The sequence below is a fragment of the Schistocerca nitens genome, chromosome 10 (genome assembly GCF_023898315.1).
Source record: "Schistocerca nitens isolate TAMUIC-IGC-003100 chromosome 10, iqSchNite1.1, whole genome shotgun sequence".
Classification (NCBI taxonomy): Eukaryota; Metazoa; Arthropoda; class Insecta; order Orthoptera; family Acrididae; genus Schistocerca; species Schistocerca nitens.
Window position 1 is genome coordinate 218,438,526 of NC_064623.1, and position 25,961 is coordinate 218,464,486.

Consider the following 25,961-nt stretch of genomic DNA (forward strand, 5'->3'; position numbering starts at 1 on the left):
CTTAGCAGTTTCGTTCGATAAGACCTTACCACAAATTTCCAAAATTTCTCTGTCACTGTCTCCTGTATCACAGTCATAGTTCCCTTCGTTCTGTCCTACTACTATTGTCTTCCTTCACTGTCAGTATCTCGCTCTCTCTCTTACCGATAATATCTCATTCATTCCTACCTACTGCTGCTTTCTCACTGTCACTCTCTCTCTCTTCCCCGTTGACATTGTCATCCACTGTTTCTGATTATCACTTCGCCTTTCTCTTTATTCCTCTCCTCCTGGCACTGTCTCCATCCCTCTTTTCCTAGCACTCTTCTGTCACTGTCAGCTTTGTTCCACCGCCACTGTCTCCCTCTCTTCCTCTCTTACTGTCATTCGCTCTTTGTATAACACGACCACTGTCAACTACCATCCAGTATTTATTACTTTAAAGTCTCTTTGCCACTCCTACTGTCTTCTTCTCTCTCAGAATAAAACGGCGCGAATATGTTCATATGCCAAAATTTTTGAGAAAATTTTTGGGTGCCAAGAAAGGTACAATGAGGCAGCTGCTACCGCACTTTTCAGACAGGAATGTATTGGCACTTCCTGTGCTCGAATAGGAGCATTTTTCCCTGCAGTAGCAGGACCTGTGAACATTTGAGAAAAAAAGTATTTCACAGCAAAATTTAGATAGTTTACTTATGTGAAATTGAAATCTAATCTCAGCCGCCTCTTTTACAATGGAGTCCCAGTATGTTGACGCATGAGACAAGATACTTGTGTTCTCAAAATGTATTTTGTGACCGTTTTTGAGACCATTCTCAGCTATATCCAGGTTGCGAGCTCCCTGTGCTGATTACGTTTCTTGTGCTCGGCACGACGCTCTGCCATTGTGCGAATTGTCTGGCCTGTAAGATGCTGCCGCACTCGCAACTGACACCAATAACGTAAAACAAATTTTAGATCTAAGGCCGAATTTTAAGTGCAAAAAATTTTGTGCATGCTTCAGTACTACACATGGTGTTCCTAGATGATAACGGAGTCACTTGCGTCCTGGGAGTATTTCTTGTACCACGATGAATAATATGATGGGCTCACCACTGGCTTCCCCCAGTCGCCAGTTTCTTCATGGAGCTCTTCGAGGAGCAGGCTCTGAACTCTGCACTGGTACGTCGTCTTGCTTCCGCTGGTACGTCGATGACAGCTTCCTGATACGGCCTCACCGTCAAAATACGCTGCAGCAGCTCGTGGATCACACTAACGCTATCCATCCCAACATTAAATTTACCATCGAGGTGGAGGAGCTACCGTTGCCAGATGTTTCAGTTGAGCGGAGGGCAGGAGGCCGGCTCGGTCATTCATTGTACAGGAAACCGACGCACGCTGACTGATGATTGAACGCCAGTAGTTTTCACCACCCTGTACACAGGGCCAAAGTTGTTTCTGACGACGGCCACCTACAGTCTGAGTTGCAGTACTTGAGACACGTGTTCAGGGAGAATGGCTACAGCAAAACATTGCAAACATTTTCAGATGTCAATGTAGAAGGACGCCTTGTGAATCGGGAGAAGAAGCCGAGCCGGTGGCTTTCCCGCCGTGCAGTGTGGCAACGAGCAGCACGTTAGGACGTCTACTGCAGAGACATGGATTCAGACCAGTGTTTCGGGTCGCCCCCAAGATACGAGATACGCTCCGCCCCGTTAAAGACGACAGAGCTCTTCGTGCGCCATGTGTGTACGGTGTACGTTGCGAGTGCGGCAGCATCTGTGCGGGCCAGACAATTCGCACAGTTGCAGAGCGCTGTGCGGAATAGAAGAAACGTACTAAGCACAGGGAGCTCGACAACCCGGACATAGCTGAGCGTTGCCTCAAAAACGGTCAGTTTGAGAACACAGGAATCTTGGCTTGTGTGTCAACACACTGCGACTCCGTTATAAAACAGGCGGCTGAGATTAGAATGAACAGCAACAATCTCAAGAGAGCCTAGAGGTGCCCACTGAGTAGGGCGTGGTGGCGGGCTCTGGATGTCAGAAGAAAGCAGCGGCGGGCGTTTTAACGCTTGTGGGGAGGAAGGAGCGGCGCCTCAGACGTGGCGCCGGACCCTCGCCCCACCCGACCTCAATCGGCTCCGAAGCGGGCCGGAGCTGCTACGAGCTGCCCGGCTCACCTTCTGCGCACGCGACGGTTCGGCCCTCTGTGATTGGTGCCAGAAGCTGTAATCGTAGATATATAAGCTGGAAATAGTGCCAGTCCTGTCTCAAATGATAGGACGCCAGGTGCTCTGCCTCGCCCTCCGTATCCGCCTTCTCTCCCCCACACGCATCCTCTACGACAGCATCCCCTTCCCCACCTTCTCCTTTTTCTTGAGCACATCCTCACCCTCTATACTGTCGGCCGCCTCGATCCCCCACACCCCCTGGTGTCCCCCTTCCTCCCCGCCCCCAGCCCGTTGCCGCGTCTTCAGCGTGTCGCCCGTCTCCATCTCCGCACCCTCCACCTTGTTTTCCAACGCAACTTCCAACTCCTACCCCTCCCCTCCTAATCCCACCTTCCTCCTCCCTGCTGCTCAGTGCCGCCTCTCCTTCCCCTCCCTTCCCCTGAGTGGCTTTCCCCCTCCTCCACCCCCTCCCACCGCCGTGCTCCCCTTCTGTGTCTCCGCTCTCCCTCCTGTCTTCCCTCCTGTCCATCGCCTGCCTCTTCGTGCGCCCCCTGCCCCCCTATTCCTCTTCCTCCCGCCCCCTTACCCCCTCCTATCCGACCTCCAGTCCCTCGGCAGGTTCCTACCAGCGGTTTTTATTTTCTGTAAGTGTTTCTGTCGTTTCCAGTGGTTTTGCTTTTTTAAGTGTCTCGCTCTGTGTGATTTTTATTCTGTGGCCGACTTTTAACCTGTGTTTGAGTCCTGTGATTTTAAGTGCTCACGAATTGCCAGCTGTGTTCTTTTAACTTTATGTCGACTTTTTAACTGTCCTTCTGTGCATGTCCCCGTATTAGTGTACATTTTAACTCCCATAATCTCCATTTATTGTGTTTTTATGTCTCCCTTTTGTCCCACCTTTTTCTGTAATCGTTCCCATTTCCGATTTCATATAGTTTGTAAAACCATTTGGCTGAAGAGCGGTGGACTGTGCTGCTGCCAGCCTTCCCCTGCCCATGGGGCAGGTGAATCAAATTACTATAAAGAAAAAAAAAGAACCAGTCACTAGTTTTACTACTGATGACCATGGCAGAGCTATCCATCAAAAGCTGGACAATTATATTAGAGTTGACATGGCTTGAAAACCGATAAGACTTTATTCAATGAAGTCACTTTACAGCATGTTTATCCCTGTTCTGTCATATTACAAAATAGTTTCCTTTGCGCCTCGGATTTTAAGTGCGTATTTTATGCGTGTAAAAACTCTGTCTCAGAAACGAATAAAGATACTTAAAAAAATTTCATAGTTGTTGTTTGACAACGGTATCTTAGGAATGTATCGTAAAAATTTCAGCCATTTACTGTGCACAGCGGTCTTGGAATCCTCGGCTGCAGTTTGGTCTGCTGGTGACCGCGAAAATATAGTTTTCCGAGGAACTACCATAAAGCCCACCGTAGACCACATTAAATCCAAAAAGAATCAACCAATTTGACCCATTTGCCTAAGCAGGGCGAAGTGTGTAATATTCATACTTCGACTCTGTACTGTAGGGGAGTGCCACTAAGGCCAGCCCTCTGCTGGGTACGCAAATGGTCCCTAGCCCAAGGGCTTTCCAAACCACTTGACCCCCACCTTTCAGTCACCAGTAGAACCCAAGGTATGAGTACCGGGAAATCACGTTTCCATGCGCGGCATCGTGGAACATATTAGATACGTATCGTGTCGCATGCATACTGATTGACAAAACTTTACTCTCACTGATATACAAGAGTCGCCAGGCGCATTCCCTCTGGTGTTTCAGAAAATATTTGTAATTTGTAGCAGGAGACAACCCAAAGAAATACAGCTCATCACGTCTCTAATGCAACGTCCAGCGTCGATGGGAATCCTCGGTTTTCATTCCAGTTACATCTACATCTACATTTATACTCGGCAAGCCACCCAACGGTGTGTGGCGGAGGGCACTTTACGTGCCACTGTCATTACCTCCCTTTTCTGTTCCAGTCGCGTATGGTTCGCGGGAAGCACGACTGCCGGAAAGCCTCCGTGCGCGCTCTAATCTCTCTAATTTTACATTCGTGATCTCCTCGGGAGGTATAAGTAGGGGGAAGCAATATATTCGATACCTCATCCAGAAACGCACCCTCTCTAAACCTGGACAGCAAGCTACACCGCGATGCAGAGCGCCTCTCTTGCACAGTCTGCCACTTGAGTTTGCTAAACATCTCCGTAACGCTATCACGGTTACCAAATAACCCTGTGACGAAATGCGCCGCTCTTCTTTGGATCTTCTCTATCTCCTCCGTCAACCCGATCTGGTAGGATCCCACACTGATGAGCAATACTCAAGTATAGGTCGAACGAGTGTTTTGTAAGCCACCTCCTTTGTTGATGGACTACATTTTCTAAGGACTCTCCCAATGAATCTCAACCTGGTACCCGCCTTACCAACAATTAATTTAATATGATCATTCCACTTCAAATCGTTCCGCATGCATACTCCCAGATATTTTACAGAAGTAACTGCTACCAGTGTTTGTTCCACTATCATATAATCATACAATAAAGGATCCTTATTTCTATGTATTCGCATTACATTACATTTGTCTATGTTAAGGGTCAGTTGCCACTCCCTGCACCAAGTGCCTATCCGCTGCAGATCTTCCTGCATTTCGCTACAATTTTCTAATGTTGCAACTTCTCTGTATACTACAGCATCATCCGCGAAAAGCCGCATGGAACTTCCGACACTATCTACTAGGTCAGGGCTTCACAACATACGTGCTCGCGGAGCAAGCTGTGAGCAGCAAGGCGCGAGCATGGAGCAGCACGAGCACGCTACCCCCACTACCGGACCAGAGCGGAGAGTGGGGAGAGTCATGTGAGGCACACAACAGCTGCCGCCAGTCAATGTAAATGTAAATCCGCGGCCACCTGCAAGGATATCACTCACGAATTATTACTACGACAAATGAAACAAATAAAGGAGAATGTACACGTGCCAGATAATTTTATTAGCTTAGTGTATGCCTCTACATTCGTATTAATTTGTGAACTGTTACACAATAAAAGGTGTGACTGAAGTGTGGGATTCTCGGTTATCTTGTACTTTTTGCCCTTTACAATTGCGTTTATGTTCGGAGTAATTGTTCTTGTGCATTGTAAGCGCAGTGTGCAGTTTAAATTTCGATCAGAAAATGCGTTTCTCAGGCACGTCTTGTTACATTTCATTGCAGAGAACAGTTGTTCACAAACATACGTGGAACCGAACATTGATATTATTGTAGCCGCCAGTTTGTGCAAACGAGGAAATATATGCTGAGGGAAGTGTCTGTAGAATTCCAAAATGTTTTTCTTGTTCTGAAATTTGTCTCCGTATTCTCTGTCACACTGCAGGTCAATAATTTCTAGTTGCAGCTCAGGGCGAATCTCTTCAATATTCGCTGAATATGGAGAGGAGAATAGATCAAAATCACTGTCTAGTGCTGTCAGATCTTGAAAGCGTTGATCAAATTCTTCCTTAAGGGCAACTAAACTATGTGAATAACGTTCACAGTTTTTGTGAACATCTTGCATGGATGGTAATTTAGGAAAATGAGCTAGATTTCCTGTTTCCAGCTGACTCACCCAAAGTGTCAATTTCATTTTAAAAGCTCGTATTCGATCTATGAAATGAGTAATTAGCAGATCTTTACCTTGTAGTGAAATGTTCAAAGCATTCAGATGGCTAGTTAAATCTGCTAAGAACACGAGATCACATTTCCATGAAGGCTCTTTCAATTCAGGAACACACATGTTATTTATTTCCATGAACATATTTATCTCATCTAATAGGCAAAAAAAATCGATTTAATAATTCGCCACGACTAAGCCAGGCAGTAATAAGGCAGGCTACCATACGGGTTTTCTACATCCTCAAGAAAGGTTTTAAATTGCCTGTGTTGTAGCCCATGCTTCCTTATATAATTGGTTGTACGAACAACACTCATCACATTTTTTAGAGTGATACTCTTTGCACATAAGTTTTCCTGGTGGATCACACAGTGAACGCCCCTTATTTCATTCGACACGGTCAGTTTTTGCATTTTCTCCTTCAACAGCGCAACGAAACCTGATTTTTTCCGTCATCGCTGGTGCACCGTCTGTAGACACTGAAACTAAAGCATTCCACGAAAATCCTATATTTTCAACACTTTCTTCAACACTACTTAAAATATCACCTCCAGTTGCAGTGTTCTTCATGACTACTGCATCGAGGAGCTCCTCCCTCACCTGAAGATGTCTATTAACACCTCTAATAAATATGGCAAGCTGTCTGTTCCAGTGATATCAACACTTTCGTCCAGAGCTAGAGAATACGCCATAAAATCTTTACAGATATTTGCAAGCTGGCTCTGGACGTCGTCTGCATGTCCTGTATGCGACGCATAATGGTCATGTTAGATAACGGCACAATCAGAAACTGTTCAACTTGAGATGGACACAAATGTTCCGCTGCAGCTACCAAACATTCTTTTATTAAATCGCCATCAGTGAAGGGGCCCAGGGATTTTGCTAAAAGCAAAGCAATTTTGTAACTCACTCTGAGAGCTGCCTCAGCTGATTTTTCTTCGTCGTCCAGATCTTCTTCGGATAGCTTCCTTTTAAGTTTAATAACTTCCTGTGCACGATCTGGTCCATCACATTTTCCACTTCCGTAGTCTTTCGCGTGGTACGACATATAATGTCGCTGCAAATTAAATTTCCTAAAAGAATTCAGCGTTTTATGACATACTAAACTTTTGCAACTCCATCTTTTTCTGTAAACAGATACAATTCGTCCCAATGGGAGTTGAACTGCGAAAGCATGGTTGGGGTTACACAACGGCGACTTGACATGAGTCTTAACCAGCGAAGTGACTGTTAGAGCTGATCGTAGTACTTTAAACGTTACACAGTCGGTGCGAATTCAATAGGCATGCTGCGGCCCTATTCAAACGTGCGCGCGCATTTCCCCTCCCTCCCCTCCTTCCCTACTCCTCGACCTTTCACCTGCTCGCGAGCACGTGTCTGAGCAGACGCGAGTACTCGCGCTCAAAACCGGCCAGTTGTTAAGCCCTGTACTAGGTCATTTATGTATATTGTGCAAAGCAATGGTCCCATAACACTCCCCTGTAGCACGCCAGAGGATACTTTAGCGTCTGTAGACGTCTCTCCATTCATGACAACATGCTGTGTTCTGTTTGCTAAAAATTCTTCAATCCAGCCACACAGCTGGTCTGATATTCCGTAGGCTCTTACTTTGTTTATCAGGCGACAGTGCGGAACTGTATCGAACGCCTTCCGGAAGTCAAGGAAAATAGCATCTACCTGGAAGCCTGTATCTGACATTTTCTGGGTCTCATGAACAAATAAAGCGAGTTGGGTCTCACACGATCGCTGTTTCCGGAATCCATGTTGATTCCTACAGAGTAGATTCTGGGTTTCCAAACACGACACGATGCTCGAGCAAAAAACATGTTCTAAAATTCTACAACAGATCGACGTCAGAGGTATAGGTCTATAGTTTTGCGCATCTGCTCGACGACCCTTCTTGAAGACTGGGACTACCTGTGCTCGTTTCCAAGTAAACGGAGCAGCCACATTAACGTGACTACCCCCTATGTTCGACGTCGACGTGCAGTAACCTCTCACAGGCGGGCGGCAGATGTCAGCACTAGCAGCGGAAAGTACATACAACGCGTCGGGGAGACGCGGCAAACAGTGAAATCGTAGTCACAACGTGGAAACAGCGATTTATCTGCCGACCAAAGGGGCACGATCGTTGGCTCTCGAGGCGAGGATGGAAGCATTTTCGAAACAGCTAATTTTGTAAACTGTTCTTCCGCCGCGGTGGCTTAAAGCATACCGTGCGTGGCAAAATGGCACGATCCAAAGCCGGCCGCTATGGCCGAGAGGTTTCAGGCACTTCAGTCCCGAACCACACGGCTGCTACACTCACAGGTTCGAATCCTGCCTCGGGCATGGATGTGTGTGATATCCTTAGGTTAGTAAGGTTTACTTAGTTCTAAGTCTAGGGGAGTGATGGCCTCAGATGTTAAGTCCCATAGTGCTCATAGCCATTTGAACCATTTGAACCGTGATTCAAAACCGATGCCCCAACTCAACTGTGGTGCACCAGAGGCCACAGATCACAGGGGTGAACGGCGGCTGTGGAGATGTGTGTGGGGGAACAGACGTGCGACTGCTGAGCAGCCAACCACCCAGATGAAACAAGATCGTGTCAGCAGGGTCTCCTTAATGATCGTTCGGCGAACGTTGCTGCGAATGGCCCCCTGCAGTACCCACGCTTACTGCTATTCATCGACAACGAACACTGGCTTTTACAAGCCAATACCGCAACTAGGCGTCAGTTATGTGGTGACAGGTGGCCTTTTCAAATGAGTCACGTGCTGTGCTCCATCCGACAGATGGCTGTTGGCGTGTACGGTGTGAAATGTCTTAAGGCAAAAAACCCGCAATAACCGTCGGTAGGTTCCAGCCTAGAGGAGGGAGTGTTATGGTCTGGAGAACGTTTTTGTGGCATTCCGTGGGTAATCTCGTCGTTCTGGAAGGCACAGCGGATCAGTACAAGAATGCACCTATCGTTCGGGACCTCGTCCACCATTGCTGTATGTTGTATGTTGACCGGTGACCCAAAAACAGCGGAGAGGCTCCGTCCCCGCCGCAGCCGCAGTGGTCCACAACCCCACGACGACTACCGCAGTCCACTTCACCACTCCGCCGCCCCACACGGAACCCAGGGTTATTGTAAGGTTCGGCCCCGGTGGACCGCCCCCCCCCCCCCCCCCACTCCCCATAGAATGTCTCATACTAGACGAAACTGCAAAAAGGTGGGAATTTAAGAAGATGGGACCTGGATAAACTGACAAAACCAGAGGTTGTGGAGTGTTTCAGGGAGAGCATAAGGGAACGATTCTCACGAATGGGGGAAAGAAATGCGATAGAAGAAGAATGGGTAGCTTTGAGGGATGATGTAATGAAAAAAATGGTTCAAATGGCTCTGAGCACTATGAGACTTAACATCTGTGGTCATCAGTCCCCTAGAACTTAGAACTACTTAAACCTAACTAACCTAAGGACATCACACACATCCATGCCCGAGGCAGGATTCGAACCTGCGACCGTAGTGAAGTAATGAAGGCAGCAGAGGATCAAGCAGGTGAAAAGACGAGGGCTAATAGAAATCCTTGGGTGACAGAAAAATATTGAACTGATGAAAAGAGAAAATATAAAAAAGCAGTAAACGAAGCAGGCAAAAAGGAATACAAACGTCTCAAAAATGAGATCGACAGGAAGTGCAAAATGGCTAAGCAGGCATGGCTAGAGGACAAATGTAAGGATGTAGAGGTTTATCTCATTAGGGGTAAGATAGGTACTACCTACAGGAAAATTAAAGAGAAAAGAGAACCGCTTGTATGAATATCAAGAGCTCAGATGGAAACCCAGTTATAAGCAAAGAAGGGAAAGTAGAAAAGTGCAAGGAGTATATAGAGGGTCTATACAAGGATGAGGTAGTTGAGGGCAATATTATAGAAATGGAAGAGGATGTAGACGAAGATGAAACGGGAGATATGATACTGCATGCAGAGTTTGACAGAGCACTGAAAGACCTAAGTCGAAACAAGGCCCCAGGAGTAGACCCATCAGAACTACTGATAGCCTTGGGAGAGCCAGTCCTGACAAAACTCTAACATCTGGTGAGCAAAACGTATGAGACAGGCGAAATACCCTTACACTTCAAGAAGAATATAATAATTCCAATCCCAAAGAAATCAGGTGTTGACAGATGTGAAAATTACCGAACTATCGGTTTAATAAGTCACGGCTGCAAAAAAACTAACGCCAATTCTATACAGACGAATGGAAAACTGGTAGATGCCGACCTCGGGGAAGATCACTTTGGATTCCGTAGAAATATTGGTACACGTGAGGCAATACTGACCCTACGACTTATCTTAGAAGCTAGATTAAGAAAAGGCAAACCTACGTTTCTGGCATTTGTAGACTTAGAGAAAGCTTTTGACAATGTTGATTGGAATACTGTCTTTCAACTTCTGAAGGTGGCAGGGGTAAAATACAGGGAGCGAAAAGCTATTTACAATTTGTACAGAAACCAGGTGGCAGTTATAAGAGTCGAGGGGCATTAAAGGGAAGCAGTGGTTGGGAAGGGAGTAAGACAGAGTTTTAGCCTCTCCCCGATGTTATTCAATCTGTATATTGACCAAGCAATAAAGGAAACAAAAGAAAAATTCGGAGTAGGTATTGAAATCCATGGAGAAGAAATAAAAACTTTGAGGTTCGCCGATGACATTGTAATTCTGTCAGACACAGCAAAGGACTTGGAAGAGCAGTTGAGCGGAATGGAAAGTGTCTTGAAAGGAGGGTATAAGATGAACATCAACAAAAGCAAAACGAGGATGATGGAATGTAGTCGAATTAAATCGGGTGATGCAGAGGGAATTAGATTAGGAAATGAGACACTTAAAGTAGTAAAGGAGTTTTGCTATTTGGGGAGCAAAATAACTGATGATGGTCGAAGTAGAGAGGATATAGAATGTAGACTGGCAATGGCAAGGAAAACGTTTCTGTAGAAGAGAAATTTGTTAACATCGAGTATAGATTTAAGTGTCAGGAAGTCGTTTCTGAAAGTATTTGTATGGAGTGTAGCCATGTATGGAAGTAAAACATGGACGATAAATAATTTAGACAAGAAGGGAATAGAAGCTTTCGAAATATGGTGCTACAGAAGAATGCTGAAGATTAGATGGGTAGATCACATAACTAATGAGGAGGTATTGAATAGAATTGGGGAGAAGAGGAGTTTGTGGCACAACTTGACTAGAAGAAGGGATCGTATGGTAGGAAATATTCTGAGGCATCAAGGGATCACCAATTTAGTATTGGAGGGCAGCGTGGAGGGTAAAAATCGTAGAGGGAGACCAAGAGATGAATACACTAAGCAGATTCCGAAGGATGTAGATTGCAGTACGTACTGGGAGATCAAGAAGTTTGCATAGGATAGAGTAGCATGGAGAGCTGCATCAAACCAGTCTCAGGACTGAAGACCACAATAACAGACGAGTGTAACCCCTATGTTTGCATGGTAGGGTAATGGCGGTGTACGCGTATGTGGAGAACTTGTTTGCGCAGCAATCCCCGACATAGTGTAACTGAGGCAGAAGAAGGGGAACGAGCCTGCATTCACCGAGGCAGACGTAAAACCGCCTAAAAACCATCCACAGACTGGCCAGCTGACTGGACCTCCACACAAGTCCACCGGGCGGATTTGTATCGGCGACCGGGCGCTCCGCTCCTTCCCGCTCCGAAAAGCCGTGAGTTAGACCACTCGGCTAACTGGGCGGGCCTTGTCCACGCTTACATGCAGTTTGCTTTTCCTCATTGTGATGGCACCTACCAGCAGGACAACGCAAAGTGTCGGACATGTCGCAAAGTACGTGCATGATTCGAAGAGCACCAGCATGAGTTTACCACACTCCCCTGGCTATCAAACTCCCCGGATGTAACCCCTATCGAGGACCTGTAGGAGCCCCTTGATCGGGCTGCACGTGGAATGGATCCTCAACTGAGAAACGTAGCGCAGCCGGCCACAGCGCCAGAGTTGGCGAGGGTCCACATCCCCGCCGGTGCGTTGCAGAACCTACTGACTCTCTTCCCGAACGTTTCGCAGCAGTCCGCGCTGGAAATTCAATCTCATGACAGGTGATCACACTAATGTGACTGGACACTGTAGAATGATTGAAACTTGCATTTTACGTGCCATTCGACAGAACAGTCCCACATTAGACTAGTTCAGTATTAGTTTTATCGGTGTATATTAACAGCGACAGTAACACATGAAGAATAACCAGTACTTCAAATGTTCAAATGTGTGTGAAATATTATGGGACTTAACTGCTAAGGGCATCAGTCCCCAAGCTTACACACTACTTAAACTAAAGTATCCTAAGGACAAACACACACACACCCTTGCCCGAGGGAGGACTCGAACCTCCGCCGGGACCAGCCGCACAGTCCATGACTGCAGCGCCCTAGACCGCTCGGCTAAATCCAAACACATGCGAATCCTTTTTGTGGCGCTGTACTAAAGAGAAGGTGTACAGTAATAACTCCAAAACCGTTGCTGAGCTGAAATCAGCCATTCAGGAGATCACCGACAGCATCGACGTTCCGACACTTCAGCGAGCCATGCAGAATTCCGCTAATCGTCTGCGTCACATCATCCTCAATGATGGCAGTCATATCGAACACGTCATAACTTAAATCGGAAAATCTGTAGTGACGTTTACATGTTGAATAAATTGTGTTACACCGCAGTTTGTAACTAATTTATGTTTTTTTTTCGTATAGCTCAATAAGTGTCACCGTGTATGTACCGACTGAAGTGACAAGTAAAATTTTGTGGCTGGGCTGGCTGGGCTGTTTTGGGGAGGAGACCAGACAGCGAGGTCATCGGTGCCATCGGATTAGGGAAGGACAGGGAAGGAAATCGGCCGTGCTCTTTCAAAGTAACCATCCCGGCATTTGCCTGCGACGATTTAGGGAAATCACGGAAAACCTAAATCACGATGGCCGGACGCGGGATTGAATCATCGTCCTCCCGAATGCGAGTCCAGTGTGAAAATTTGTTCCAAGGTCGGGATTCAAACCAGGATCTCCTGCTCAATAGGGACGTGCGCTAACCAATACGCCACACTGGCGCACTGGCTTTGAACAAATGCATGGACTACCCAAGTCTGCAATGCTCTTCGGGTTTAGTGTAAATAGCAGATCAGGTGAAGGGTGAGTGGTAAGTTGGATTGAGGAGCAAGGCGTGCTGGGATAGTCCGTGCATTTGTGCAGAGCCACTGTAGCAGGGTGGCGTAGTGGTCCGTGTACCTCCTAGATCTGGCTTCATTCGTCGCTCCGGTCTGCTTATCTACATCATAGATTTAGGGACTTGGGAAGGTCTCTTGAAAAGGTTTCATTTGATTAAAGCACCCATGCCTGGACGACAGGCACAATCCCCCGTTTCGTTCGATGCTGCAGTGCTCTTCCAATACAGCTAGAGAACCTCAGCATAGTTCTTCTAGTTTAGGGGGAATAACAAGTGGCCTGTAACGGGAATCAAACCGACTCTCTCCGTCGACTCTGAGTGTCGCTTTAAAGACGTGATGACCAGCATTTGTTTGGACTCACTCCAGCAACAAATTCCAAAAACGAAATTGCGAACACCTGTCCAAAAATAAGAGAAAATGCGCCAGACGACTCTTAGGAGGGACATCCGGGATGCACCACACAAAATTTCACTCACAAACCCATACGACAACAATAATCCCCAATTGCTTCGAACAAGAAGGAATAACCACGTACAGAAAATAACGAGCTACAATTAATACACATGTTTATGGAAACGAAATAAGAAAACCACTTGTGTAATACCTTTCTTAAAATAATAGCAGGTTCAGTAAAACAAAACACTCCAATTTGATCTCTTGAATATGTCCAACATACGTTCCTTATTGTAATCCCGTCACAGTTGCGTTTTATTAAGCGGGTGATTAGCTTCGAACTGCAAAAGTACTTTTCAAGCCAGGCCTATTGAAGCTGCAGTACTAGTGCTTGGTTAGGCAACACTCAATTCACACATAGGTAATACACATATAATACATAGTCACAATGGAATATCAGATCCATTTCACAATGTCGATGTATTCATCGAGTGCAATTGAAAGTATGTACTCTATGTGTATTAAATATGTGTGAATTGACTGTCGTCCAACCGAGCACAATTAGGGCAGCTTTAATAGCCATGGCTTGAAAATGAACTCGGCAGTTCGCAACACGCCACCAGCGCAATAAAACGGAACAGTGAAGAAATTACTCTAAAGAATTCACATTGAGCAGCCAAATAAACTGTTACACCTGCCTAATATCGCGTAGGGCCCCTGTGAGCACGCAGAAGTGCCGCAGCACGACGTGCCATGGACTCGACTAACATCTGAAGTAGTGCTGCAGGGAACTGACACCATGAATCCTACAGGGCTGTCCAGGCGGGGGAACATCTCTTCTGAAAAGCACGTTGCAAGGCATCCCAGGTACGCTCAATAATATTCATTCTGAGGAGTTTGATGGCCAACTGAAGTGTTTAAACTCAGAAGAGCGTTCCTGGAGCCACTCTGCAGCAATTCTGGACGTATGGCCTGTCGCATAGTCCTGCTGGAATTGCTCAAGTAAATCGGAATGCACAATGGACATGAATGGATGCAGGTGATCAGACAGGGTGCCTACGTACGTGTCACTTGTCAGAATCGTATCTAGACGTATCAGGGGTCCCATATCACTCCAACTGCACACGCCCCACAATATCACAGAGTCTCCATCAGCTTGAACAGTCACCTGATGACATGCAGGGTCCACGGATTCAAAAGGTTGTCTCCATACCCATACACGTCCATCCACTCAATACAATTTGAAACGAGACTCGTCCGACAAGGCAACATGTTTACAGTCATCAACAGTTCAATGTCGGTGTTGACGGGCCCAACTGAGGCATAAACCTTTGTGTCATACGGTCATGAAGCGTACACGAGAGAGGCTTCGGCTCCGAAAGAACATATCGATGATACGCTGAATGGTTCAAAATGGTTCAAATGGCTCTAAGCACTAAGGGATTTAACATCTGATGTCATCACTCCCCTACACTTAGAACTACTTAAACGTTAAGGACTAACATACATCCATGCCCGAGGCAGGATTCGAACCTGCGACCGTAGCACGCTGACACTTGTTGATGGTCCAGCACTGAAATCGGCAGCAATTTGCGGAAGGGTTGCACTACTATCACACTGAACGACTCTCTTCAGTCATCGCTGGTCCCGTTCTTGCAGAATCTTTTTCCAGCCCCAGCGATGTCAGAGAGTTGATGTTTTACCGGATTCGTGATATTCACGGTACACTCGTGAAGTGGTCGTACGGGAAAATTCCCGCTTCATCGCTACCTCGGAAATGTTGTGCCCCACCGCTCGTGCGCCGACTATAACATCAAAGTCACTTAAGTCTTGATAACCTGTGAATGCGGCAGCAGTAACTGATCTAACAACTGCACCACACACTTGTTTATATGGGCGTTGCCGACCGCAGCGCCTTATTCTGCCTGTTCATATATCTCTGTACACGAATACGCGTGCCTATATCAGTTTCTTTGTGGCTGCAGTGCATGTTGTCCAAATTGCTGGTCCTGTCCTGAGTTAAGGTTGGAAATAAGTAGATGTGCATGTTTTGTAGGGACCGATTTATCGAGAAACTCGATATATGGAGGATCGAAGTAGCAAGAGTCAGCCGTACGTCGTGTGAGCTGCCTTTGCTGCCTCGTCGCGTATTTTCGGACTTGTCTGCTTTTAGCTTCGCCCGGAAAGACGCGCGCGTGCAACCGGCCCAGCGACAGGTCTTTGACTGAGCTGGCTGGGGTGACCTTGAACTGCGCAACCAGCAGAAAGGAGGCGACGGTCGCCGACCGCCTTGCCTCTGCCGTAACTCTCTCCTGTCCACACACACACACACACACACACACACGACTGTTCGAGCTATTGTGTGCGGCTCGGCAGGAAGCGAGATAGGCTTTGCACACCTAACTGCTCTCCACAAGGGCGGGAGAGGATAATCTTAGCAGTTGGCAAATAGGGAAATGCATCTTTTATTCGTTTAACAATGAAAGACAGTCCCGCATTTACACTGCAGGCTATCTACGCTGCAGCCACATAAACTTCAAAACCGAGCGAGGTGGCGCAGTGGTTAGACACTGGACTCGCATTCGGGAGGACGACGGTTCAATCCCGCGTCCGGCCATCCTGATTTAGGTTTTCCGTGATTTCCCTAAATCACCCCAGGCAAATGCCGGGCTGGTTCCTCTGAAAGGGCACGGCCGACTTCCTTCCCCATCCTTCCCTAATCCGATGACACCGATGACCACGCTGTCTGGTCTCCTTCCCCAAAAACAACCAACCATAAACTTCAAACAAGAAATGTGTTTTCTATAGTACGGTTTGGGTCCCCTTATGACACACTGACACGCGAAAACAGAAGGAGAGATGGAAAGAAAATGGAACATCACTCGTTCAGAGGGATGTGATGTTATTGCAGTGACTATACACTGATAGGCCACAGAAGTTGGTTATAGGCATGCGTATTCAAATGCAGAGATATGTAAACAGGCAGAGTACAGCACTGCGGTCGGCAACGCCTATATAAGACAACAAGTGTGTCGCAGTTGTTAGATCGGTTACTGCTGCTACAATGCTAGGTTATCAAGATTGAAGTGAGTTTGAACGTGGTGTTATAGTCGGAGTACGAGCTTTGGGACACAGCATCTCCGAGGTATCAATAGTGTGAGGATTTTCTCGTACAGCCCTTTCACGAGCGTATCGGGAATATCACGAATCCAGTAAAACACGAAATCTCCTGCATATATGCTGTCGGGAAAAGATCCTGCAAGACTGGGACCAACGACGACTGAAGAGAATCGTTCGACGTAACAGAAGTGCAACCCTTCCGCAAATTGCTGCATGAACTCAGTGCTGGACAATCAACAAGTATCAGAGTGCGAACCACTCAACGAAAAATCAGCGACATGGGCTTTCGGAGCCGGAGGTCCACTCGTGTACCCTTGATGACTGCAAACCACAAGGCTTTACGCCTCGCCTGGGCATGTCAAAAAAATGGTTCGAATGGCTCTGAGCACTATGGGACTTAACATCTATGGTCATCAGTCCCCTAGAACTTAGAAATACTTAAACCTAACTAACCTAAGGACATCACACTGCACCCGGTCATCACGAGGCAGAGACAATCCCTGACCCCGCCGGGAATCGAACCCGGGCGCGGGAAGCGAGAACGCTACCGCACGACCACGAGCTGCGGACTGGGCATGTCGACACCGACATTGGACTGTTGATGACCGGAAACATGTTGCCTGGTCGGACGAGTCTCGTTTCAAATTATATCGGTCGAACGCAAGTGTATGAGTACGGAGGCAACCTCGTGAACCCATGGACCCTGCATGGCAGTACAGGACTGTTCAAACTGGTGGAGGCTCTGTAATGGCATCTGGCGTGTGCAGTTAGAGTGATATCATCTAGATACGACTCTGACAGATGACACATACGTAAACATCCTGTCTGATCACCTGCATCCATTCATGTTCTTTGTGCATTCCGACGGACTTGAGCAATTTTAGCACGACAATGCGACACCTCCCACGTCCTGAATTGTTACAGAGCGGCTCCAGGAACACTCATATGAGTTTAATCACTTCCACTGGCCACCAAACTCCCCAGACATGAACATTATTGGGAATATCTGGGATGCCTTGCAACGTGCTGTTCAGAAGAGGTCTCCATCCCCTTGAACTCTTTCGGATTTATGGACAGCTCTGCAGGATTCATGACGTCATTTGATTCCAGCACAACTTCAGACATTAGTCGAGTCCATGCCACGTCGTGTTGTGGCTCTTCTGCGTTCTCGCAGGGGCCCTACACGACATTAGGCAGGTGTACCACTTTCTTTGGCTCTTTAGTGTAAAATAGAGACCTATTTGAAAGGCAGCTGTCTTATTTGCTATGATAATTCTGAGTATTGCATGGGCCACAAATATGAGCTAATTTGTAAATCTGATAAATGTTCTCAAGCCTTGCGATATCGATTTAACATTGCCTTCATAATTAAACACTTTGGAACTATGTTCGAAACCAGAGATGTTGGTCAGAGAAGTCAGCTTTACTTTGTCAGAGTAAAGTGAAGTGTGCTAATAGCAACTGTTTGGTATGTACCTGGTTTGCAATGGACGGAAGCTGGCATGGCCTGGAGTGGAGGCAGCATTATTTGGAGCAATTTTTGTAATTTGCTATTTAAAGAGAGATATTAAGCAGAAGGATTATTATAATGTATGAAAAGAAAACATTTAAAGGTAACGTGGTTTGTTAATTTGCAGTTACTTAAAAACGCTGATTGTTATAAAAATGCTAACGTGTTAGATTTTCTGTAAAGTTTTTAAAGTTATGTCCTTCTGAGCCAGGGGCCTCGCCGAAGTGGTAACACCTGTTCCCGTCAGATCTGCTGGGCTATCACTCGGATGGGTGACCATCCGGTCTGCCGAGCGCTGTTGGCAAGCGGGCTGCACTCAGCCCTTGTGAGGCAAACTGGGGACCTACCGTGACGCGTATGTGCGGAGGATGACACGACGGCTGGTCGGTACCGTTGGGCCTGTTTGGGAGCAGTTTAGAGGTTTTTATGTGGTTCTGTCTTTCACTACAGCGATAAAAGCTAAAGACACATTTTGCAAATTAGTTCTTGAGTGAGAAGTGTAGAAAGTTGAATAGTTCCTATGACTTAAAAAAGCTCAGTTAAAACTTGAAGTGTCGATTCAGTTATTTGTTTTTCAATGAGATTAGTACCGGATTTCTCATTTGCATTCGTGGTTTTATTTGAATGCACACTCGCGTTGCACACCGCGAGTAGTGTGCTGAGTAACATTTTTGAGGATTGATGAAATACCGTCTCGAATTGCACACCGCAAACCTTAATTATGACACTCATAAAAAACAAAGTTGCAGAGCAGACGAAGGGCCCATTGTGCGCAGGTAAGCCATAATTTCATTTTCATTGTAGTTCATATTCAGAGTCAGGCTCAGTGAGTGTCATTTACGAGGATAATAAGAGTTCAGAGCTTTAATGCGAGTGAAATATTTTATGAGAGCGCTACACTGTGATCTGAACACATTTCACTGATAAAGTCAGGTGCGTTTTATTCAGTGGTCATTAGTAGTGTAATAACGATAATACAGCAATTATTTTCTAAACTAACAAAGATACGCAACATTCAATGCCAAAAGTTAACAAAAACTCATTTTCTCCAAGAGTCAGATAGCGTACGTAAATTTATTGAGAGCAGATTTGTTGTGAACAGCACGTTGCAAGGTATCCCAGATATGTTCGTGTCTGGGGAGTTTGGTGGCCAGCGGAAGGGATTAAACTCAGAAGAGTGTTCCTGGAGCCACTCGGCAGCAATTCTGGAAGTGTGACTTGTCGAATTGTCCTGCCGGAATTCGCAAAGTCCGTCGGAATGCACAATGGACACGAATGCATGCAGGTGATCACACAGGATGCTTACGTATGTGTCACCTGTCAGAGTCATATCTAGACGTATCAGACGTTTCGTATAACTCCAGCTGCACAATCCCCACGCCGTTACAGAGCCTCCGCCAGCCTGAACGGGCCCCAGCTGACATGCAGGGTCCACGGATTCATGAGGTTGTCTCCATACGCGTACACCTCCATCCGCTCGACACAATTTGAAAGGAGACTCGCCCGACCGGGCAACGTGTTTCCAGGCACCAACAGTCCAATGTCCGTGTTTACGGACTCGGGCAAGGCGCAAAGCTGTGTCGTGCAGCCATCGAGGGTACACGAGTGGACCTTCGGCTCCAAAAGCCCGTATCGACGATGTTCCGTTGACACTTGTTGATGGCCCAGCATTGACATCTGCAGCAATTTGGCGGAAGGGTTGCACTTCTGACACTTTAAACGATTCTCTTCGGTCGTCGTTGGTTCCGTTCTACGAGTATCTTTTTCCGGTCGCAGCCATGTCAGAGATTTGTTGTTTTACCGGATACGAGATATTCACGGCATACTCGTGAATTAGTCGTACAGGAAAAATCCCCACTTTATCTCTACCCCGGATATGCTGTATCCCATCGGTCGTGCGGCATCTGTAACACCACATTCAAACTCACTTAAATCTTGATAACCTGCCGTTGTAGCAGCAGTAAGTGATCTAACAACTGCGCCAGACACTTGTCTTATATAGGCGTTGCCGACCGCAGCGCCGTATTCTGCCTGTTTACATATCTCTGTATTTGAATACGCATGTCTGTACCAGTTTCTTTGGCGCTTCGGGGTATTTCCATCTCAAATAAGCTTCAGATCTTTACGGTCAACATTTCTCAATTACTCAGCTTTGCATATTCTACCGTCTGACTTCACAAATATACGAGTATTAAAATACTTCAAAGAATGGTTCAAATGGCTCTGAGCACTATGGGACTCAACTGCTGAGGTCATCAGTCCCCTAGAACTTAGAACTAGTTAAACCTAACTAACCTAAGGACATCACAAACATCCATGCCCGAGGCAGGATTCGAACCTGCGACCGTAGCGGTCTTGCGGTTCCAGACTGCAGCCCCTTTAACCGCACGGCCACTTCGGCCGGCGCTTCAAAGAATATTTTCATATTTACAAAAAAACTTGGCAGTATGAGTACACTTGTTAGTGTTACGTTGCGCCTCCCTCTTTCCCTGAGGTATGCGTTGCTTCCACTGGGGAGGGCGTCATAAAGGGGCGTCGTATCCTCTCTTGAAGAATGCTGGCCCACAGCTGTTGCGGTCGTTCCTTGATATCCTGGGAGGGAGCTGGCGTCCGACCTGGTCCCAAACAAGTCCTACTGTTGACAGAACTGAAGAGCTTGCTGGCCACGGGATTACCCCAGCACCACGCAGACAACTCGTAGAGATACATGGCACGTGTGGTCTGGCATTGTTTTCTTGAAAACTGGCACCACGATACTGCCGCATGAAAGTTAACATGTGATGACGTAGGATGTCCGTGACGTACCGTTGTGACGTCACAGTTCTCTTAATCAGTAACAGCCGTGATGTGAAATCAGACGCGATGGCTTCCCACACGATGAAGACGGGAGTAACTGCTCTGCGCCTCTCCAAAACACTGGAAGTAGGACTGCTGGTATTTTTAAAAATATAGGGTTCCGATATATCGATATTTTAAAAGATATTATCGGCTCTTGATTTATCAAAAAAGCATCGATATATAGGTGTAAGAAGTATCGACGTATCTCCCTATAAAAAGATCGGCTACACACTGTAAATATACTGCAGGTTTTGGAGCTGTATATTTTATTGATTTATTATTAGATATTCTGTAAATCAACAAGCTAGCAGCGTGCCTGCTCTCTATTCCCTGTAGAGCGAGAATTGAAAGGAATACGATGCACGTTCACGCTTGGCGATGACCACTTTGCTAACAATGGTAAGTGCATGTTAGTGGCAAGGTAAAAGACGTCTAATGGGTCCACCGTTTGGTTTTGTCACATATCGGGTTTGTCCAGAACACCTCATGTCGACTTCCCTGTTTCCCATTTCTGCAAACTCCACCGACCTGGCAGTGGTAGTGTCAAAATTGCGTGGTGAGGCTAAACGTTGCAGTTTCTGTTGGTAGCGTCGAGCGGCAATAACGTCAGGATTTCCCATCACACGTCTCCGCCAAACGAAACGACCAATCTTGTCACTTAGATTTTTTTTTAATTATTTTCAGCAACTGTTTTTGAAGAATGTCGATGTGAAGAAATAGCACACTAGTTACGTTAACAACTATTTTTTAACCCAACTGATATACTGTTTCTTCTCATCTTCACATTCCATTCACACCGCCATACCCCAGTGCAATCGTAGTTCTCCTTTTGTGCCACATATACTTGCTCCACACAAAGAAAATATTGGACGTTATGAAAACTCAAAAAGTAATAAGACTCTCTCCATACAGTGAAAGTAAAATTACATCCTACTGCGGTTTCAGAAGAGCAGCTTCAAATATTTTCCGAAAACCGTGAATAATATAATATAAAGTGAAAATATCAGCGCTAGATATTGATGTTTTCATATCGATATATATCGATCGGTTGTGTAAATATATACACTCCTGGAAATTGAAATAAGAACACCGTGAATTCATTGTCCCAGGAAGGGGAAACTTTATTGACACATTCCTGGGGTCAGATACATCACATGATCACACTGACAGAACCACAGGCACATAGACACAGGCAACAGAGCATGCACAATGTCGGCACTAGTACAGTGTATATCCACCTTTCGCAGCAATGCAGGCTGCTATTCTCCCATGGAGACGATCGTAGAGATGCTGGATGTAGTCCTGTGGAACGGCTTGCCATGCCATTTCCACCTGGCGCCTCAGTTGGACCAGCGTTCGCGCCGGACGTGCAGACCGCGTGAGACGACGCTTCATCCAGTCCCAAACATGCTCAATGGGGGACAGATCCGGAGATCTTGCTGGCCAGGGTAGTTGACTTACACCTTCTAGAGCACGTTGGGTGGCACGGGATACATGCGGACGTGCATTGTCCTGTTGGAACAGCAAGTTCCCTTGCCGGTCTAGGAATGGTAGAACGATGGGTTCGATGACGGTTTGGATGTACCGTGCACTATTCAGTGTCCCCTCGACGATCACCAGTGGTGTACGGCCAGTGTAGGAGATCGCTTCCCACACCATGATGCCGGGTGTTGGCCCTGTGTGCCTCGGTCGTATGCAGTCCTGATTGTGGCGCTCACCTGCACGGCGCCAAACACGCATACGACCATCATTGGCACCAAGGCAGAAGCGACTCTCATCGCTGAAGACGACACGTCTCCATTCGTCCTTCCATTCACGCCTGTCGCGACACCACTGGAGGCGGGCTGCACGATGTTGGGGCGTGAGCGGAAGACGGCCTAACGGTGTGCGGGACCGTAGCCCAGCTTCATGGAGACGGTTGCGAATGGTCCTCGCCGATACCCCAGGAGCAACAGTGTCCCTAATTTGCTGGGAAGTGGCGGTGCGGTCCCCTACGGCACTGCGTAGGATCCTACGGTCTTGGCGTGCATCCGTGCGTCGCTGCGGTCCGGTCCCAGGTCGACGGGCACGTGCACCTTCCGCCGACCACTGGCGACAACATCGATGTACTGTGGAGACCTCACGCCCCACGTGTTGAGCAATTCGGCGGTACGTCCACCCGGCCTCCCGCATGCCCACTATACGCCCTCGCTCAAAGTCCGTCAACTGCACATACGGTTCACGTCCACGCTGTCGCGGCATGCTACCAGTGTTAAAGACTGCGATAGAGCTCCGTATGCCACGGCAAACTGGCTGACACTGACGGCGGCGGTGCACAAATGCTGCGCAGCTAGCGCCATTCGACGGCCAACACCGCGGTTCCTGGTGTGTCCGCTGTGCCGTGCGTGTGATCATTGCTTGTACAGCCCTCTCGCAGTGTCCGGAGCAAGTATGGTGGGTCTGACACACCGGTGTCAATGTGTTCTTTTTTCCATTTCCAGGAGTGTATATACGCTGAGGAGCTAAAGAAACTGGCACACATGCCTAATATCGTGTAGGTCCCCGGCGAGCACGCACAAGTGCCGCAACACGACGTGGCATGGACTCGACTGACGTCTGAAGTTGTGCTGGAGGGAACTGACACCATAAATCCTGCAGGGCTGTACCTAAATCCGGAAGAGTACGAGGTGGTGGAGATCTCTTCTGAACAGCACGTTGCAAGGCATGCCAGATATGCTCAATAATGTTCATTTCTGGGGAGTTTGATGGCCAGCGGAAGTGTTTAAACTCAGAAGAGTATTCCCGGAGCCACTCCGTAGCAATTCTGGACGTGCGGGGTATCGCACAGTCCTGCCGGAATTGTCCAAGTCCGTCGGAATGCACAATGGACACGAATGGACGCAGGTGATAGGACAGGATGTTTACGTACCCGTCACCTTTCAGAATCGTATCTAGACGTATCACGGGTCCCGTATCACTCCAAGCTGCACACGCCCACACCATTACAGAGCCTCCACCAGCTTGAACAGTCCCCTGCTGACATGTAGGGTCCATGGATTCATGAGGTTGTCTCCATACCCGTACACATCCATCCGCTCGATACAATTTGAAACGAGACTCGTCCGACCGGGCAACAAGTTTCCAGTCATCGACAGTCCGATGTTGGTATTGACGGGGTCAGCCCAGGCGTAAATCTTTGTGTCGTGCAGTCAGCAAGGGAACACGAGTGGGCCTTCGTATCCGAAAGCCCATATCGATGATGTTTCGTTGATGGTTCAATACTGAAATCTCCAAGCAATTTGCGGAAGGGTCGCACTTCCGTCACGTTGAACAATTCTCTTCACTCGTCGTAGGTCCCGTTCGTGCAGCATCTTTTTTCAGCCGCAGCGATGTCGGAGATTTGATGTTTTACCGGATTCCTTACACTCACGGTACACTCGTGAATTCGCCGTACAGCATAATCCGCACTTCATCGGTACCTCGGAGATTTCTGTCCCATCGCTCGTGCACCGACTATAACACCACGTTCAAACTCACTTAAATCTTGATAACCTGCCATTGCAGCAGAAGTAACTGATCTAACAACTGCAGCAGACTCTTGGTACCCTACCGCAGCGCCGTATTCTGCCTGTGTACATATCTCTGCATTTGAATACGCATGCCTGTGCCAGTTTCTTTGGCTTTCAATGTACGTCTTACGCAACTCGCCTAGTGTATTGCCAATTTACATTACACTCTTTTCACAACAGCTTAAAAAAGGAGCATCGTATTGCGTTGTGGAATACATTACCATGGTTTGGCCGTAGGAGCTGATCGAGAAGTTTCTGAAGGAATTGGCGGCATCTACGCGCGATCGACCACCAGCACAGGTTGCTACACCAATCAGGGACCACGACAACAAGATCGACCCGGGGAATCGACTGCGGCCATCGACCGAGGAACCCACCAACAGGTGACGTCAAATTTTCCTATCATTTGTTTTTGCCAAAAATTTAAACCTTTTCCAGATCACTGCGTATGCCAATTCTTTACATCCACTTTCCTTGTATTCATTTATTATACACTTTCCTGCAACACTGTTTCTCTTCACAACTAGTTAGTTACGTGTTCCACTGATTATCATCTCGATAAACTCAATTGTTCAGAATAGATCGAATGAATTAAACATTGCGTGTAGAAGTAAGTATACACATACATAGTGTATCACAATTAATAGGAGAAACTGACGTGAATCGAGGTATATCATAAGAGAAGCAAAGACATCCTAGTAAACATGCATGCTGAGACGAGCTACTAGCGAAATAATTACGAATATATGGTTATGCCACTCCACTGGCTTCAGTATTAAATGCACTGTCCAGTGCCATTATGTGACCACCTGTCCAAAGTCTGAATAACCCGCTTTTGGTGCGCAGACAGCTGCGAGACGTGCAGAAAGAGCGCCGATGAGGTTGTGGAAGGTACCGGCGGGGATGTGGAGCCACACCGTGCCCAGCTGGGTCCACGGCGCATACAGCCCCATCCAGATGGTCCAACAAATTCTCTACTGGGCTCACATACAGGGAGCGCGGTGGCCGGGAGAGCCTGGTAAACTCATCCTGCTGCTTTGTGAACCACGCACGTGCACCGTGAGCTGTGTGGCATGTTGCGTTGTCCTGCTGGTAGATGCCATCGCTCTGAGGAGAAACAAATCGCATGTAGGAGTAGACATGATCCCAAAGCATAGATGCACTGTACCTTCCAGAATAACGAGACCACCCAGAGAATGCCACGAAAACATCCCACAGACCACTACGCTCTCTCCTCCAGCCTGGATCCTTTGCTTTCAGACTTTTCGTGCCATATACAACGGCCGTCTGCCTGATGGAGCATAGCATGTGATTCGTGTGTAAGGTCCCGGGTCGCCACGTAGTGGACGTCCAGCTGTGATACTGGCGTGCAAATTGCAGCATTCGTCGCTGATGAACAGCAGTCAGCAAAAAAAAAAAAAAAAAAAAAAAAAAATCCCCACTTCATCGCTACCTCGGATGTGCTGTTACCCACCGCTCGTGCGCCGACTATAACACCACGTTCAAACTCACTTAAACCTTGATAACTTGTCATTGTAGCAGCAGTAACCGACCTAACAACTGTGTC

At 47.2% G+C, this 25,961-nt stretch overlaps 1 protein-coding gene across 1 annotated transcript in view; it reads left to right on the forward strand.

Moving 5' to 3' along the window:
• LOC126210014 (uncharacterized) overlaps positions 1-25,961 on the forward strand; it is a 146,973-nt gene that overhangs the window by 58,786 nt on the left and 62,226 nt on the right. Inside the window, exon 4 of the mRNA XM_049939119.1 lies at positions 24,632-24,777. Within this exon, the coding sequence (XP_049795076.1) occupies positions 24,632-24,777 (146 nt within the window). The remainder of the gene's footprint in view (positions 1-24,631; positions 24,778-25,961) is intronic.